Genomic DNA, 20065 nt, shown 5'->3' on the forward strand with positions numbered 1-20065 from the left:
TTTTTTTCCTTTACCTTTCTGACCAATGTTAATGTAAATTTATTTATTATCTAGGCAAGGTGAACTATATGTAATATACTGACATAATTAATGTGAATAATGTATAGTTTTCTTTCTTTTAGGGAGCCTACAAAATGTGTAAAGAATTTTCACACAAAAACTGGCTTGTATTTTACAAAGAAAATGGGTGAGAATTTATTTTTTAAAAGAAATTTAAATGGGTCTCATTTTAACCATTCTTTTTCAGATGAAATTTTCTTGTTTGTCTTTTACAGAAATAGCCTGATTGTGCTAGATGTCCTAGAGGGTCGAACACATACTATCTCCCTTCCCATCAACCTCAAGTCAGTTTTCTTAGTAGCTGAAGACAGATGGCTCCTGGTTGAGAACAATACAAATCAGTAGGTTTAACCACATAATGTCTTATATGAAATTTAAAGAGAGATTATTGTGTATTATCCAGGTTCCTTTCTTCTTCCTCTGTCTACCCTTTAACTGTTTCACTGTTTGTCATCACTCCTTCTAGATAAGAGGGAAGAAAACTTCAAAGACTTAAATGTGATCACTTCTTAAAATACTTGTGTAAAAATGTTCCTTTCTTTGGAAGTGCTTGTGTTTTGCCATCACTTCTACTAGACCATGAATGGTTTGACCAAAAGGGCTTGTCAGGACTGCTGAGTGCAGGGTTTTAGGCACCCTGGGAGTTTTGTCAGTAGTGACTTACACCTCTGCACTCCCTGGTTCATGAACTTTCACTACCCTCCAGAAAGACGTGTGAAGGTGGCTTGCCATTGTACATCGTGCAGTTGATTGATGCTCTTCCCAACAGTTCCCAAATGGGAACCACAGTAGTAATACCTTCTCTTCCTAAGCAGATACCAGAAGGAAGGACAGATTCCCAATTATTAGATGAGCCAGCGAAAAGAATAAAAGTCAGAGACTCTGGTGATGAAGGTAGTTACCATTTATAAGTTTTGGACTACACCACCTCTTTTAAGGTAATGGCACTCAGTCATTACCATATTTTATATCCTTTTCTAAGCCTCTTACACACTTTCTGTTTGCCCTACAGAATGTCCCAAAATCTGAGTGCAGATTTAAGGTACTGAAGCCTGAACTAAAATTTTTGTGTCACTCTGTGAGTAATAGATAGACAGACAGAAATATATACATACACATCTCTGTGCCTACATTTGTGTGTGTGTATATTCATGTGTTTCTTTATATATACCCACATATTTATGTATATATACAGAGTATTCCAAAAGTCTAAGTTCAGTTTAAGACATTTAAATTTAAATAAGACTTTTAGGTCATCCTGTCTGTACAAATTCCTGTATGTATATATTATGTAGTATTCATTCATCTATACATGGGTAATTTGTATTATATGTCCCAATGTGTGTCCATATACATGTGTGTACATGTGTACATGCATGTATAAAAACTGTGTTACAGTATCCCAAAAGTTTTAGTTCAATTCAAGCTTTAAGAATTTTTAACTATACTGAAACTTTTGAGACACCCTAGATGGTATGATTATAGGATGAAGAAGAAATTTAAAACAACAATCTGTGTGAAAGCATACAATGTTAATTAAAACTTTAAAAAGCTGGTTTTATTTTGGGGTCTAGATTTGTGATGTCATTCATATAGGGGACTCCCAGTAAGAGAATTCCTTCCACCAATATACTGTATTGTAATTTAGGAAATTGCCTGATTGGTCCTGAGAAAGTTAAGTGACGGTCAATATATGTTAGTCAGAACTTAAATCAAAGTTACCTTATCTCTAAGCCAATTCTCCAACCTCTATCCAACACTGCCTGTCTCTCTCATCACTGTCTTAAGTTGCATTCTAAAAAACACAGTATCCAAAATGAACAAAGATGTTACTCATGTTATGAGATCTCAAATACCATGTTGAGTTGTAAGAACTACATTTTAAGGAGGAATTTCACAAGTTAGATAATATTCAGAGGTGTGGTCCATAAGAGCCTCAAATCCTTGCTAGACTCTATAGTTCTAAGGACTTGAGGAAATTTAGCATAGAGAAGAGAAGATGGGGGGGGGGGGAAGAAAGAAGAGAGAAAAGCTGTCTTTAAATCATTTGAAGGATAAATATCCTTCATATGTGAAAGAGGGATTAGGCCCCTTCCAGTTGCCCTTATAGAACAGAATCAGGAGTGATAGTATATATAGCAAAAAATTTTCAGATTAGAAGGAAACATCTTTTTAACCATTCAGGATACCCAAATGTGCTGCCTCTGTAATAGTGAACTTCCCCTTACCTGTTGAGGCTATTGTAGAAAAAGCTTGTGTACAGAAGTCAATTGGCCTAAATGGCTATTCCAGCTTTAAGGTTCTATTGATTTTGTAGAGGTTTTAATATAAAAAGAATTGAAATATGAAAGCAAATTATGTTCTCTCAGGCTTTCCTCAGATTTATTTTTTTTAAAGGAAGATTTCATATAAATCAGGTCTAGCTGTGTATTATTACTATTTACAGGAAATTCCTTTTAGCTAAGCCTGGACATGTGGAATCCAAAGAAAAAGGAGTTTGCCAGTTGCATATATTGAAAGAAGAGCCAGTGAGCACAGGATTTGGAGTTATAAAAGGTAAATATTTTGTATATATCTGTTCAAATGTGTTTATATCTGCTTGTTGTGGGTGTTTGCACACATACTATTCTCAGTTGTCATTTAACAATCATTAAGTTTGGTAAGAAAAATGGACTAACTTAATAAATTAAAGAATTTGAAGCAGTTGTGTTTCTTTTGATTATACAGATTCACATTTTAGTGAGAACTGGCATCTTTTTTTGTTTTACAAATAATAACTCATATTTCTATAGTACTCCTGAAATTGTAAATGTTTTTACACACTTTCTCTTAGTTGAGAATTGCAATATCTTTTTAGTTAGGTAGGAGAGGTATTACCTCAGAAAGGTACCTGAGGTACCTAATTACCTGAGATTTGGAAAAGTTCTCATTTGCAAAAAATCACATTCCATCACTAGACAAATAAAAAAAATTTTAATACGAGAGTGTGTGCTTGTGTTTGATTGTTTCTGTTAAGCTTCTATTAAATACTAATAGTAGGAACTTAACAAATATTGAATGATTCATATATTGATGGCCTTATCAATTCAGTTGCTTTTATTTTATAGTAATTCTCGAAAAATGTCATGTTTCTGCCTGTGTAGTATATGTCAGTTTGGTATCTTCTATGGGGTGCAACTGTTTTTTTTTTGTTTGTTTGCTTGTTTGTTTGTTTAAATAACTTTTTATTGACAGAACCCATGCCAGGGTAATTTTTTACAACATTATCCCTTGCACTCACTTCTGTTCCGATTTTTCCCCTCCCTCCCTCCACTCCCTCCCCTAGATGGCAAGCAGTCCTATACATGTTAAATAGGTTACAGTAGATCTTAGATACAATATATGTGTGTGCAGGACTGAACAGTTCTCTTGTTGCTCAGGGAAAATTGGATTTAGAAGGTATAAATAACCCGGGAAGAAAAACAAAAATACAAACAGTTTACATTCATTTCCTAGTGTTCTTTCTTTGGGTGTAGCTGCTTCTGTCCATTCTTGATCAATTGAAACTGAGTTAGATCTCTTTGTCGAAGAAATCCACTTCCATCAGAATACATCCTCATACAGTACCGTTGTTGAGATATATAATGATCTCCTGGTTCTGCTCATTTCACTCAGCATCAGTTCATATAAGTCTCGCCAATCCTCTCTGTATTCATCCTGCTGGTCATTTCTTACAGAACAATAATATTCCATAGCATTCATATATGTGGGGTGCAATTGTTGACACTATTTAATAAGATTGTATGTTTCATGCCTACTTGAAATGATTTTGGAAAAATATCTGAAGTTATAAACAAATAGAAACAGTCAAATGTAAGGTTTGTATTTCTAGCTCTTTGTTCTTAGCCCTGGGAGATACTGTGTTAGTGGTTAGGGGAAAGAAAGGCAGATAGCAAATAACTTTTATTAACTTGTATTTTTTTTCAGGAGAATGTGCAACTAATATGCCATTTTAATTTCTTACTTCAGAACCAGAACTCAGTATACCACATAAAGTTTCAAGCAACCAACTATCATCAGAAAATCTAAGTTTAGCTGTTGGACAAAAAATTGCTTCTCCTAACCGGATTCTCTCTGATGAAAATAGTTATGCTACTGTACTTGTTGGTTTCCCAGATCTTATGGTAAGCAACAAGATAATATTACTGTTGATATATCTTCTTCTTCAATGACTTAATTTATAATAAAATTGTAATGTGTGATGATAAAAACTTGTGTAATGATAAAAACTAATAATAATTTTTCAGTAAAGCATTTAGAACAAATATATGTCCCAAAATAAATCACCAGTAACCCACCTATCTCTACATTTTAAAGTATTATATTTCTTGGTCTTTTATCATAATATTTAAATGTCATATAGGTTTATATTATATTGTATTATTTCTAGTCTGGAAGAAGAATAAATGAGGAGAGAATGAGAGAAAAAAGAATTCATCAAACTCTTAATTCATCAAACACTTTGTTAAACTGTTGTGATAAAAGTGCAAAAGCAAAACAATCCCTGTCCTCTCAAGGAATTTCTATTCTAGGGAGAGATAATACATATAAGAGAGTTCAGCTGTAGATGAGGTGGTAATGCTCCAAAGTCCTCAGGATGACCATCACCAACAAATCGCCATAGCCAGTGACCCACTGCCAAGGCCTAGACACAATTTCACTGACTTAGAGTAGCCATATTTTCCCCTCTGGCTAGAAAACAAATGGGGAACAAAGGAGAAATACACAGATCTCTCATTCTACAGGAGTCTATATAGGAAATGCAAACATTCAGGCTCCCTACAGATAGAGAGAGGGGAAGTTGGGGGGGGGGATAGTGAGTGTGTGTCTTCTTTGGGGTTGTTCAGTTGTTTCAGCAACATCCAACTTTTTGCGACCCTTTTGGAGTTTTCTCACAAAAGATTCCAGAGTGGTGGGCCATCTCCTTCTTCAGCTTGTTTTACAGAAGAGAAAACTGAGGCAAACATTCTAATGACTTGCCCAGTGTCAGATCACTATGGTAGGAGGAGTCCCCCTGAGTCCAAGCCCAGGCCTTTTTCCATTGCTCCCTGTAGCTGCCACATGTGTGTTAAGTGGTCTAAAAGCTTCTCTGGAGAAGATAGCAGACTACAGGCTGGACTCCCCCAACAGTTCCGTCCAAACAACATTGAAGTGATGCCTCAAATATAATTTGAGGCCAATAAAAGATCAGAGGGAGACATCTTTCCAGCTTCAGACAAGTTCAGATGTCTGCGGGGAGCTCCCTAACACCCAGGTGGGCTCAGGCCCCGAGTGTGGCTCGAGCACCCACAGTGGGACTTGGAGCTGTCCTTAGCAGTAACAGCAGCATCCCAGACACTAAGAGGTTTGGACTGGCTGACCAGAAAGAGGCTAGTGCCGGGTGAAGCTGGCACTGAGTCCAGGGTGGGAAGGAGTGCTTATGATCAGTCACAAGGGAGCAAGGCATTTTCCTAGTAAAGACTAGAGTGCAGGCCAAGAAAGCCATGGTCACCCTTCCCAAGAAAACACCTACATTGGAAGCTGGGAAAACCTGCGGAACACACACACACACACAGACACACACATCCACACACACACAGCTCCATGAACTAGCTCTGAAAACAGCAACACAAAAAAATCCTGAAGCTTGACACAGTACTTCCCCACTTTGAGATGAGCAGAACCCAACTTTAACATAAGTTCAAAGTGAAGAAATAGAAGGGGGAAATGAGCAAGCAACAATAACAGCAAAAGAACCTGATCATAAAAAGCTACAACAATAGCAGGAAAGAATATGACAAACTTAAGAGAACAGTATGGAGACAGCTACAAGCAAAATCTCAAAGAAAAATGCTAATTGAACACAAAACCAGCAAGAATTCCTGTAAGTGTTAAAGAAAGAGATAAGAATTGTAGAGGAAAAAGTGAGAAAGGATATGGCAATGATGCAAGAAAATTATGAAAAGAGAATTGATATTGTTTCTTCTTAATTTTTAAAAACTACCATAAAATCAGGGAGGTGATGCCATGACATGCAAGAAATTTGGATTTGAGTGATAGAGGGCTATGCAAGATCACCAGCTTCACTTTCTCCTCTGGAACCATCTGAGATCAGTGGCCGGATATAAGTCAGGATAACTGAAGATGAACCTGGATACAGTTAAATCCCTTGGCCTTTTTAAAGCTAAGACTTTTAACAGGTATCAGTTTCACTGAAGCAATCACCTATTTATTCATTGTTTAAGGCTAGGGAAGAAAGAAATGAGTAAAAAAAAAAATGGCCTTTTTTACTTATTCAAAAATACATAAATAAATTAAATTTATTTTAAAAACTAAAAAGGAATCAATCTGGCAGAGGAACACCCTCAGGATTTCTGGCCAAAACAAAGACCAAGTTGGTATGGCCTGGACCATTTGTTGGTCAGTGAAAGAGATCCAGAGTGATTTGAGTTTAAGGCTGATGGAGTAGTGAAGCAGTCCATCCATTCAGGAGAATAAGCTGGAAATATGCCCAAAGGACTATGAAACTGCATACTCTTTGAACCAACAATACTACTATTTGATCTGTATACCAAAGGTATCAAAGAAAAAGGAAAAAGACCTCCATGTACAAAAAAAAAAAATTATAGCAGCTCTTTTTGTGGTGGCAAAGAATTGGAAATTGAGGGAGCGCTCATCAGTTGGGAAATGGCTGAACAAATTCTGGTATATGATTGCAATGCTACTATTGGGCTATAAGAAATAATTATTTTATAATTATATTACTATTATTCTCTGACCTTAGATGTATCTTCATATTCTTTGACTAAATAGTTCATTTTCTGTTCAAATTTCCTTCATGCCATTTAGATAAAATGAGAAAATATCATTTACAGACAAAGATGTGAGTCTTGTTCATAATGTGGTTATCTGAAATGGCTTGAAATGTTAATGCAATTGTCTAAATGAGTCAGTTTACTTCATTGTATAACCTAATCTAATAATTTGAAATGCAAAACCTAAATAATAATATTGGTTTTGAGGTTTTGTCACATGCTTTCCTCAGTTGCATGAATTATCAAATAAAAGACAGCTGCTATGGTATCACATAACAGAGACTGGAACATTTTCTTGTAATACAGTCTCTACTGTGGCTTTGACTATATTAAAGGAATAATTACATGTTTGGGGGGTTTGGGGTTTTTTGGTTTTTTGCAAAGCCTATTGATATCAGTCGGGAGGCTACTTTTGTCTTTTTAAAGATGGATATAGAGAAACAACTTTTTGCTAAAGGAGTTAATATATAAATATGTCTTAAGATGCCCTAGAGTAAGGGTTCTCAACCTGTGATCCATGAATCCATGAATAAATTTCAAGGGATCCATGAACTTGAATGGAAAAATTATATCATTTTCAGTAATAACTTCTAACTTAACTTTAACCCTTTTTTCAGTTATAATTCTTAAAAAAAATTATTCTTAAAACGAGTCCAAAGAAGTCCATGACATAAAAAAGTTAAGCACTACTGCCTTAGAATGTTTCTTTTAGAAATTTTGGAAAATATCATGTGAACATATAAAACTAATCTTACTACATGTAACTGACAACTAGACTGTCTTTGTTTTCCTTTATTTTCAAACCTTTCAAAACTTTTTTTAATGAAGTAATAATGCATAATATTAACTTCTTTACTCTGTGTAGAGGTAGTGATAAATTTAGATAACACTTTCACATAATATAGATTATTGGGAAATTGATGAGCTTATTTTTTTAAAAATTATTCAAGTTTATTGGTTTTAAATCATAATGTGCTTTTGGAAATTTTTTGTCATATGGTACAAAATCACTTTTAACTTCTGTGAAAAGGAAAAGTAAAATAAACTTAAGGCAAAAACTGGTGAATATGAATAGAATCCCTTTGAATGAGCTTAAATGGATATCAAAATTATTGTAGCATCTCTAAATCTCATTAAAATGTGACATGATGTAATGCTATGATGCTATATACTGTTTATTTTAAAAATGTGTTTATGTAGGGTCTAATATACATTACATTTATTAATAAATTAGCAGTTGTCTCCTCTCAGATTGCTTAAGATGACCAGAAAAGATAATGATAAATGTTGGAGGGGATGTGGAAAAATTGGGATACTATGTTGGTGGAGTTGTGAACTGATCCAACCATTCTGGAGAACAATTTGGAACTATTCCCAAAAAGCTATCAAACTGTGCATACCCCTTGATTCAGCAGTGTCTCGAATGGGTCTATATCCCAAAGAGATCTTAGAGGAGGGAAAGGGACCCACATGTGCAAAAATGTTTGTACCAGCCCTTTTTGTAATGTCAAGGAACTGGAAACTGAGTGGATGCCCATTAGTTAGGGAATAGCTGAATAAGTTATGGTATATGAATGTTAAGGAATATTATTGTTCTATAAGAACAGCAGTATGATTTCAGATAGGCCTGGAGAGACTTACATGAACTGATGCTAAGTGAAGTGAATAGAATCAAGAGAACATTATATACAGTAACAAGATTATGTGATTATCAGCTGTGATGGACTTGATTCTTTTCAACAATGAGATGATTCAGGTCAATTCCAATAGACTTGTGATGGAGAGAGTCATATCTACGTCCAGAGGGAGGACTATGGGGACTGAATGTGGATCACAACATGGTATTTTCACCTTTTTTGCCATTGTTGTTGTTTGCTTGGTTGGTTTTTTCTTCTTTTTTTCCCCTTTTGACCAGATTTTTCTTGTGCAGCATGATAAATGTGAAAATATGTTTAGAAGACTTGCACATGTTTAATCTATATTGGATTACTTACTGTCTAGGGAAGAGGGTAGGTAGTAAGGGAGGAAAAAAAAATTGAATACAAGGTTTAACGAGGGTGAATGTTGAAAACTATCTTTGCATATGTTTAGAAAAATAAGAACGTTATTAAAAACAAATAAAAACTGAGAGGTCAGGAAAAATAGCAGTTATACAAAAAAATTGTTGTAAAATAATGTTTCTGAGAGGGTAAATGTAATTATATCCTTTATTTTAACTCTGCTGTATTTTAGTTGAACATAAGATATTTTTATTATATATATATATATATATATATATATATATATGTGTGTGTGTATATATATATATATATATATATATATATATATATATATATGTTTGGTTTTTTTGCTGAGGCAATTGGGGTTAAGTGAATTTATAAGTTAATTTGAATTCAGGTCCTCCTGATTAAAGGGCTGGTGCTCTAATCACTGTGCCACCTAGCTGCCCTAACATTAGATATTCTTAATGAAAGTTTATATATTTTCAAAATTGTTTGATTGACTTTATAGAATCAGTCTATGGATTTATATATACAGAATTATTTTTAGTAAAAAATATTACTTCTTTTGGTTTGGGGTTATAAAGAAGCTTCATATGTAAGAAGTTTGGGAAGTTATAAAATTAACATATTCCTCATTGCTTTCAGAGCTTCCAAAAATGACCTCTCAAGCCCAGTAAATTGCTTTATGCTGGGGAAAAAGTGTTAAATTTAAATTAAAAGTTGTTGCTGAAAATACCTGAATAGCTGAATGTTTTCAATTTATTAAGTAATTACATTAACAAAGGACACTGGTTACTTTTGTTTTTTAAAATAATTTCAAAAAAAATCTTGTTGCACATCCACACCAACAGGTTATTTTGAAAATATATTATCAATGATAGTTAACATTATATAGAAATTTAAGTCTAGATGCTACATAGAAATGCCATATATCTCAGTTACCTAAATATTCCTGAATATATTTGTTTTATAGTAATTCAACATAATTCACTTTACCTTGTTATCAGATGTGTAGGTTATCACACTAAAATTCTCTTTTTTTATAGAATGGGATACTATTTGTTAGGATGGAATTCTTCTGAATATTACACATTTACCAAGTTTGTGTTTTCTTACTGTTGAGGTTGGAAAGGGGACCCTAAAAGTTTGAGGTTACAGACCAATGCCATGAGTTGTCTCAAAATCTGGGGAGGCTTGAACCCATTTCCTAGTCAAGGGGCAAAGTTTATTGTAATTGTAATGCCATTACAAGCGGGCTGAATCCAAAAGAAATTACCAAACTCCTAAGGGAGAAAAGACCCCTTTATTCATCTTTCTATCATTGACATGCTAATTCTATAGCCAAGAAGAGTGGTGTCCAGAATTTGGTTATCACTGACCAACAGATTATTTATCTGATAGTCAACAATGAACTGAGGAGTAGTCTACTCACTGTTGTCTCAGGAGTTTCATCTGTGGGACTATCATGAAGCTAGAAGCTATCTGACTGAGGAATGGTCTATTCAGAATCAGACAGATTGGGCTTGGCAATTTCCTGAGTCAGACTCCAAAGCCCAAAGATTTAGGACTACTTATTTATTGTTGGAAGAGAAGCCCCTCCCAAAATCAGGGGACCTCAAATGCTATATTACATCATTACCATGTTACTAACAAATATGTATAAGTAACTCTAAAGACATTTCCATTTAAAGTAATGGTTCCAAAATTTTAGAATTTACAACTCTTCCCCTCAGTTTTCATAAATTAGGAATATATTAAAAACAGGTCCTAAGCTTTCCTACACTATATGAAATGAATTGTCAGGATGAGCATGAGGTCCTGGAACTTGATAACTGTTAACTCAGGATCATGGTTTCTGTGTCTAGACAAATTTTTAGAAAAGGAGCTCCAGCACTTGAGGGCCTCCTAGTACAGGGAGATATTTGTGGCCACAGAGATCTGGGAACAATTACTTTAAGTTTTGTGTTTATTACTTAGAGTATTCACCTGCTAAGTAAACGTAATTTTCCCCTCTTTTTCTTGAACATAATGTGATTTGAGCAATCATCTAACAAGTATTTATTAAACACTAACAATGTACTAAGCCCTATGCTGAGAAAAAAAAATCTCTCCTCACAAGCAGCTCATAGCTAACCTTTGTTAAATCTTTCATTGGCATATAATTTCCCTCATACAGCTGAACTAGTTTCGAGGTCTTTAAACAATGGTTTCTCACATTTTTATATTCAAAAATGAGCTATAGTCTATACATTTCTCTGTTAATTTTTCTTCTCAGAAAATCATGCTTATAGTAGAGGCATCTTGATCTTTCCAGTTGCTATGGAAGGATTTAAAATAAAAATATCTATATTTGAGGATTGTGTTTAAGATGGTGGTGTGAAAGATCATGGAAAAACCCCTTTTCTCACATGTGCTACAGAAAGATCTAAAAATAGCATTAATACACACACACACATCAAAGAGAAATTACAATTAGTATCTTCTTCCAACTTATGATGACACAAAAAGATAGCAGATTTTCTATCCACCAGAGAAGCAAGTGTCATTGTAGGTAAACTAGCCTAAAGCCAACCAGCATTTACAGTAGACACAGTCCAAGAATGCCTGAAATCTGTAGAAATCCTTAAGCAAGGGAAAGGAATCCCTGAGTAACAACATGGGAAGCCTCATTAGATTTGGAAACCTACTAGTGTCTGAGTCTGATCTGAGTTACCTCTAAGGACCTTGAATCTTGAAGTGATATGTACTAGAGTACTGAGTACTTAGAGAATTTGGTTCTGCTCTGATGAGTATCCCTGGCAATAAGCCACAGCAATCTGATCTGAGATGGTCCAAAGAGCCCAGAAGGCAGCAACATTCTGAACCAAAATGATCAGATGGGCCTGAAACTTGCCAGTTCTCTGTGCACCAAAGGAGGTCAAATTCTGGAGGAATTCAGGCCCAAGAAGTATATGGATTTGATTTTATTGTTTATATTCATTTATTAAAAGTGAGGATTTTTTTTTAATTGTTCAGGTTTAGAGAAGATAAAGTGATAGCGATGCTCCCACAAGAAGAGGAGAGGAGGAATTTCATGGAAGCATTTTTTTGAATGTTATTCAAAGAAAAACATGGACAAGCAGGACAGTTTTGAAACTTTGATGAATTTATTTTGTTTTTCCCCTAAAAACTCAATTTGTATATGATAGACATTTGTAATTTCAGATACAATCCTCTTTTTCTATTGTCCATAGAAATATTTATGTTTTCTAGTGTAGGGGCTCATAATTATAAAAAATATAAATACAAACATATTTTTTTCATTATACTTGGAAAATGAGAGTCTAGAACTAATATTTAAGTAAGGGCTAAGTAAATTATGATAACACTAATTGCTTCTCTTTTTTAGTCACCCAGTGAAGTTTATTCCTGGAAGAGACAGTCATCTTTGGGCACAGCGAGTGGATTTACTTCTGATATGTATAAAGGAAAAAATAAATCAGGAAGGCCAAAACAGAGCAATTGTGTGATACTATTAGATACAAATCAAGTGGTACGAATCTTGCCCCCTGGAGATGTACCTTTAAAAGAAATTTTTCCAAAAGGTAAGAAACTGCCAAATTCATAACATACAAAAAATGGGTTGTTATTTTGTTTTATTTTGTTTTGGAGGAAGGGATGGTGATATTTAATCCCATGAGCCCTATTTAAAAATGATTAGGATAGGAACTGTCCATGGAATTTCATTGATGTAGGTAGATCTCAGATGAAGAAATTCCTTGTACCCAATCCACTTAGCATCTTCTCTATGTTTTATGGTCTTACAGAATTGTCTAGAGAACTGAGTGAGATATTAAGGACCCATCATCACAAAGCCAGTAAATGTCAGAGGTGGGATTTGTACCCAGACTTTCCTGATTTTGGAGTCACTTCTCTATTCACTACTTCATACTACCTCTTCTAAAAAAAAAATGATACTGTGATAAATTGCAGGTGAAGTTGAATTGTCAAAATAAGTTGTTTAAACTGTCTAAATAGAATCATAGTTACCTTTCAGTTAGGTCAGTCAGCCAGTGAGTATTTATTAAGTGCCTACTATAACCCAGGCACTGTGCTTAACATTGGAGAGATTGAAGGAAAGGCCAAAGACAATTCCTGGCCCCAGGGGCTCCTAATCTAACTGATGAAGCAATATGCTGACAACTACAGTCAAACAAGTTATATGCACAATGGATTGGAAATAATCAAGGGAGGGAAGTCACTCAGATCTATCCCATTAGAAAAAGACTTCCTGTAGCCGTAGGGGTTTATTTAGGACTTGAAGAAAGCCAGTGAGACAGATGAGGAGAGGCTGCATTGCAGGCATGGAGGACAGCCATTTAAATTATCAAAGCCAAGAGATAAAGGCTAGATGATTCCCAAAGATCTCTCCAGCTGTACTATCTAAGAACCTTGTAGATCACCTAGAACAATCCTTAACTAAAGAATAGAGCTCTTTAAAGATGTCTTGACAAATGGTTACTTGATGACTTCTAAAAATGGGAAGTCCCCGGAAACCTTTTTGAACATCTCTAAGACATGGAAGTTTTAGAGTAGAAATCTAATTACTCAAAATTTCTATCAGCTGGTCCAAGTTCTGTCCTCTAGGACGAAAAAGAATAAGTCCTAATTCCATGTCCACATAAAAATCCTTCCTATACTTAAAACCCATAGTCCTTTGACCTCCTAAGTCTCTAGGCGAAACATTCACCAGTTTCCTTAATTTTCTCATGTGCCATGGTTTTGGTGCCCCTCACCCTCCTGCTTACAAACTTTAGGACCCAAGCTACCTTGTCACTAGTGCCCATGTGAAGAAATTTTCTTCACCTGCACCAGTAGTGCCCAGAACTAAACATAGTACTACTGCCTTAGAACAATCCCCAATCTCTTTTTCAGAGCTCCATGATATTCTCATATTCTCATTCTCTCTCTCTCTCTCTCTCTCTCTCTCTCTCTCTCTCTCTCACATACACACACCTTTTTAATATTAACCTTCTCCCATCAATGCTTCCAATTCTTAACCTGGAAATGACATAATATTTTAACTAAGCTGCAGGTGATTGAAGGGCAATGGACAGGTGTGTGGTCAGCCTAAATATGTTGTAACATTATAGACATGCAAGTGGAAAATGGATATCAGCAGGAAAGGTATGTGCTAAAAAGAAAATGGGAAAATAAAGTAGAATAGATTAAGTAATCCATAATGCTATACTGGTCCCCATAGCATGTTAAGAGACCAAGACAAAGGCTTTCAGTAAATTGTATGGATCCTTTGAATTATCTTTGAGAAAGCTTGGACTGAAAATCACAAAGAGAAGACATGGATGGGCTGTAGACTATACTCTTGGAAGAAGGGCCCACCTGAGAGTCACAGATTTTCAAAGAGAACTCAGAGACTATTTAATCTAACAATACCTCAAAAATGACCTCCTTTTCAATATGCCTAAACAGAGATTGTTTAGTATGGGCTTTTAAAGGTATTGAGGGAGATGTTCCCCATAAGCTTCTGTTGTGAGGTAGCCTGTTCCCATGGGCAAATCTCTTCCTATCAGGAATGTTTTTCTAATGTCAAATTTAAATTGGCTTTGCAGCTTCTATTTCTCCCAACTCTGCCTTCTAGGGATAAGCAGGACATGTATAGACAGCTCTTATGTCCTCTTGAAAGCTTCCTTCTACAAGCTAATCATCTTCATTCCCTCCAACTGACCCAGATATAGTATGACCTTGAGATTCTTCAGCATCCTAGTTGTATCACCCTGCACCTACACACTTTCCAACTTAACATCCTTCCCAAAATGAGCACAATTTTGCTCTTGGTAGATACCTTTCTGGTGGCATCTGGTGGCCAACAGCACCATACAAACTGCCTTTTGTTGTAAATGAACTGAAATGTTTGGCTTATAACTTTCTTTAAATGCCACCTAGATGCTAAATGCCCTGAGATTTTATATTCTAAAGTCTTTGTCTTTAATACCCAGAATCAGTTATGTGCTAAAACATTCAGAATAAACTGACAAGAACTTGGCTGCTTTGTGGAGAAAAATCTGGCCACCATCCTTTTCTTCTTTAGCTCCACCTTATATTCTGTCTAAGGTCAATCATAAAGCTTTCTCCTTTCACATAACTCATTTCCTAAATATTCATGCCATCTGATTTATTTTCAAACCAGTTATCATTCATCTTTAATATTTGTCAAATGCTTACCAAAAATAACCTTCAAAACACTTTTTAAAGGACTTTGAGGCAGCCAGTCCTAATGTGTAAGAATTTTTTTTTTATTTTGGAAATTCAATGTTTCTTGCTTCTTGAAATAGAGGATATATTCAAAATTGCCTCTTTCCTTCCATTCTATGCCATGAAACTAATTTGCATTTTGAAATAGAAGAAAGTTACCAATAAAAATGACCATTAAGAAAATTACCGCTACAGTGGCTTTACGTTAAGCAGTAGTGTAGACGTACTCCTGATGGCCATTCAGTTTCATATTACTACTTATAAAGAAAAAAAAAAAACTCAAATGTGATCTGACAAGCACAAAATGTGGGGAATATGAGTAGTTAGACAACCCTAAGTATTCTCACCCTCAACAGCAACTAGTCTAGTTTAGCCATCAGACCACACCCTTCTATAAATAATTCAAACTATTTGAGCTAAAACATAGCAACTGAAAGTGTCAAAAGTGATTTATTATGCAACCCTTTGTAGTTCTGACAGGGTTGGCCTAGTCTCAGGCAATAAATACTCTCCAATATAGCTCTTGAATAAAAATCAAAGTGGTGACCCAGGCTGCTGCTTATCAGGTTTGTATCATTTTTTTTTTTTTTCGGGCACATGCCTTCTCTATTTCAAATCATTTCTTCCTGCCCACTACTTGCTTGCTTTCCCAATGCTTCTAACATGTTAACCCTCCTGAGTCTTCCTTGACTGGGCAATGAGTATCCCAAGCTTAAATATTTCTTTCCCTTCCTTCCTTTCATCAACCTCAAATGAGAGTCATAGGATTGTGAAAGAAATTGGAAGCTGAGCCCCAGATAGGAAAGATAACTTGCCCATAGACACACAAATATCCTGGCAAGGCCAGACTTTGAACCCTGGTCTATTAGCTCCAAATTCAGCACCCTTTCTATGGCAGCACATGACTCTCTTAACTGTAAGATCCTTCTTACTTCTCTGTAACCTTTCTTAGGGAGGTGCCTGGCTAAATAATTTAAGGAACTAATTTATAGTAAGTTTTGTATGGATGATAATGGCTTAATATTATCCATTCTTCTCTCTTACTTAACACATTTACATTTTATAGCTAACTTCAAGTCTTAACCAAGAGAAGGAGACAGTGTGCTAGGCATCTAGATGAGAAATTTTTAGAAAAGTCTTTTAATATCCCTCAGATTTTATTTTGTGGACAGCTACCTATTATTCCATGTGCACATAGAACCACACCTGGTAGTGACTTTGTAAAACAATTTTGAAATGGATATTTCAATAATGAAGAATTAGTGCTTTGTAACCTTTGTCCCATCATCCTTATACCTTACCACACTGTAATCCTGAATTATTCCCACGTTGTCTTTCTCTTCTGCTCTTCATCACATGCTACTGAATGGACTAGAAGAAAGTCATGCAATCAAGCTGACTGGGTCAACTACCAATTTATATTTTCTAATCTCAGTAGAAATTTCTTTGAAGTAAGGCACTTCTTTTATTACTCCCTAATTTATTGTTTATTTCACTTTTAACAAATATTAGTTCTAACCCTTCTCTCCCCCAGATCCTTTCCTCACTCTCTTAACTGAGGACCTGGACTTCTACTTTAAGGAGCAAATTTAGGTCATTCACCCTGAGCTGAGCTCTCTCTTCTCTCTCCATCGCTAAACCCCTGTCATCATCTCTTCATTTTCTCCTCTAGTCGGTAATGAAGAAGGAACTCCTTTCCTCACCAAAGGCAACCCTTCTCCATGCACCCTTAATTTCATATCCTCCCACCTATTTCAGACCCCACTATCATCTTTAAAATCTTCCTTTGTGCCTTCTCCATTCTGCCTAGAAATTTGCCTTTCTTTTACCAGCCATACTTCAAGAAAAAGTTACTAAGTGCATTGCCTCCATTTCTTCTCCTTTCATATTTGAATTTTGGCTTCCAATCTCATCACACAACTAGAACAGCTTTCTCCAAAACTACCATTGATCATTTAATTGGCAAATACAATGTATTTTTTTTTTATTCCTTCTCCTTGGATTCACTGTAGCATCTGACATTGCTTAGCACCTGCTCCTTCTAAATACTTTCTCCTCTCTGGATTTTCCTGTCACTACTCTCTTTTATGGTTATCCTGATACCCCTTCACAGTCACTTGTTAGATATTATGTGTCTTGCCCCCTTACTACACTTGTTATCCCATGGCTCTAAGCAGGGCCTTCTCATCACACTGTGTTCTGCCACTTCATGACTTCATTATCTCTACTCATAAGATCTATATGCAACCCTAATCATTCTCATGAATTCTAAACTCACACTAATCACTGCCTATTGGACATTTCAAACTGAACATAATTAAGCATTTTAAACTCAATATGTTAAAAAAAAAAAGTTTTTATCTTTCTACCCCTAAAGTCACCCACATTCTGAACTTCCCTATTTCTGTCAGGTATATTACCATCTTTTCAGTCACCCTAGCCCTTCAATGTCATTATTCACTCTTCACTCTCCTTCTCTTATATATCCAGTCATTTGCCAGACCTTGTCATTTTTTTATCTATAGCACTTCAAAGCTTCTGTCACTCTATCAACAAGTATTTAAGTGCTTCCTGAGTGCCAGGCACCATATATGTTGGGTTCTGGATATCCAAAGATAAAAATGAAATGGCTTTGACTTCATAGAGTTCACATTTGTCAATCTGCTGAGGGAAATTACATGTACCTAAGAAAGTATACACAAGAGAAATTAAATCTTTGGGAGTTAAGCACATGGAAGAAGGAAATGTATGCTGTCCATTCTCTTCTCCATTCATGTGCCTCCTACCCCACATTAGGCCCCCAAAAGAGCTTCCTGCTTCAAGAATCTCCTCTCAAAACTATTCTCCACTCTGTGGACAAAGTGATTTTCTTTAAGCACACATCAAACCCTGTTCAACAACAGCAACTACTCTGTATTGCCTCAAGAATCAAATGTCAATTCTCTTTGATATTTAATATCCTTCACAATTTTGCCCTACTCTGCCAGTCCACCTTATATATCCTGTCCCTTCATGCATTCTGCTGTTGTTCTTATTGTTTCTCATACATAAACGCCTCTCCTTTCTGCCTCTTCCCTCACATTCACCTTACAGACTTATAAAATTAGAAGCAGAAGGAAACCGAGAGATCAAGTCCAACCCTTCCTTTTATAGATGAAGAAGCTCAGAGCCACAAAAGTTAAGTACAGAGCCAAAGATCACACATACACTAAGGAGTTTCCTGTTGCCTCCAGGATCAAATTAAATCCCTATCTGGCTTTAAACCCTTTCATCTCCATAAACTTCCCAGTCTTCTTATAACTTGCTCCCCAGCATAGATTCTGTTTCCAGAAGGTCTGTAAGACCTTGCTAATTCTTATACTTCCTTCCCTCTCCCCCCCCCACATATATTTTCACTGACTAGTCCCTGTGCCTGGAGCTCCCCCTCCTCATCTCTGCTTCTTGGCTTTCTTAAAGTCTAAGCCAGAGTCCCTTCTGCTAGACAAAGCCTTTCCCGGTCCTTCAACCTTAATGACTTCCCTCTGAAATTATCTCCAATTTACTCTGTTTTAGCTTGTTTGTATATAGTTGTTTCCTCCATTAATCTGTGAGCTACTTTAAAAGAGACATTTTTTTTTTTTTACTATATTTGTATCTCCAGCTCTTAGAACAGTTTCAAAACAATTTAAATACATCTTATTACATGAGGAATTTCTTACTCTCCCAAGATGCTAGGGCATCTCTTCCCCAATAAATCTCTTGTATTTCTTTTGTATATATATTTCAACTCCCCCAATAGATTCTTGGTGCTTCAATTTTGTCTTTGCATCTTTAGTGCTTGGCCCAGAGCATTTGCTTAATAAATGCTTGTGGATTCATTGAGAGCTCTGGAAAATACTTTACCTGCCTTTCCCATCCTCCAAAACTTTATAAACCAAATAAATTTTAGTCTTTTATTACCACATGGTAATTTTGAAGAAGGAGGCAACTTTAGAAAGTTCATAAAAATCTGAAACAAAATTTAACAAGGATAAAGCTTTGAAATGCATTTATTGTATTGTGTTGCTTAAAATCAAAATCTCAAACAGAAAAGTCTCAGACTCTAAGCTAGCTTATGACCTAAAGAAGATACACAAAGAATTGGGGGTTTAGGAGGAGCAGCACCCACCAGCGGGCATGCCAGGGGAAGCCTAAGCAAGTAGCACACATTCTGTAAAGTTTTGTCTCCCCCCCAAAAATAAATACACTTAAATACATACACACACACACACACTCTCTCTCTCTCTCTCTCTCTCTCTCTCTCTCTCTCTTTTTCTCAACTATTTTAACTTCAATGACTCCTCACAACCTCAAACTCAGCAAGAAAAGAGATAGAAGAGAATATGAATGTTGAAAGCCACACTGTGCTTTTGCTCCCTTCCTTCCAAAGTAGAAGATGTTTTTGTATGCCTGTCTTGCAGGACCTCAGTTAAGATCACTAACAAAAAAAGGCAGACAAAATTTAGATACAAGACTTTTTCAAATAAAGTGACAATTCTAAAGTTCTGATCTCCCTTTGAAAGATTTGAAAGTCAATTTCTGACAATAGCCATGATCTAATGTGTTTATATTTGGCAAACTTTTTTCCCAAAGGCAAAATAATCATGGGTGCTTTACCCTTTGGAGTAGACTTGAGTATAATGGCTCATGAAAGAGAATTTAGAGTTCCACTGTAAGCTGCATTTGGACTCCTTCTACAGGATATGGGGCTTCAAAGGGTTATCTTTTTCCATTTCAGGGTTGTGCAATAATTTAATACTTTGCTCTTTCAACTGTTATTTATTTACAGATGTTACTCCTCCATACACATCTGGATATATAGAAGTAACAGATCTTCAATCAAAAAAACTCAGATATGTCCCTATTCCTGGGTAATCAACTTTTACCAGAATTATTATT

At 35.6% G+C, this 20065-nt stretch overlaps 1 protein-coding gene across 2 annotated transcripts in view; it reads left to right on the top strand.

Moving 5' to 3' along the window:
• The window catches only part of VWA8 (von Willebrand factor A domain containing 8), a 398466-nt gene that overhangs the window by 259699 nt on the left and 118702 nt on the right, over window positions 1-20065 (top strand). For both annotated transcript variants that reach the window (XM_031958442.1, XM_031958441.1), the window contains exons 31-36: window positions 123-187; window positions 276-401; window positions 2507-2616; window positions 4069-4223; window positions 12285-12480; window positions 19956-20037. In XM_031958442.1, coding sequence (XP_031814302.1) covers window positions 123-187; window positions 276-401; window positions 2507-2616; window positions 4069-4223; window positions 12285-12480; window positions 19956-20037 — 734 coding nt within the window. The remainder of the gene's footprint in view (window positions 1-122; window positions 188-275; window positions 402-2506; window positions 2617-4068; window positions 4224-12284; window positions 12481-19955; window positions 20038-20065) is intronic.

This window comes from Sarcophilus harrisii, chromosome 3 (genome assembly GCF_902635505.1).
Source record: "Sarcophilus harrisii chromosome 3, mSarHar1.11, whole genome shotgun sequence".
NCBI classification, from domain to species: domain Eukaryota; kingdom Metazoa; phylum Chordata; class Mammalia; order Dasyuromorphia; family Dasyuridae; genus Sarcophilus; species Sarcophilus harrisii.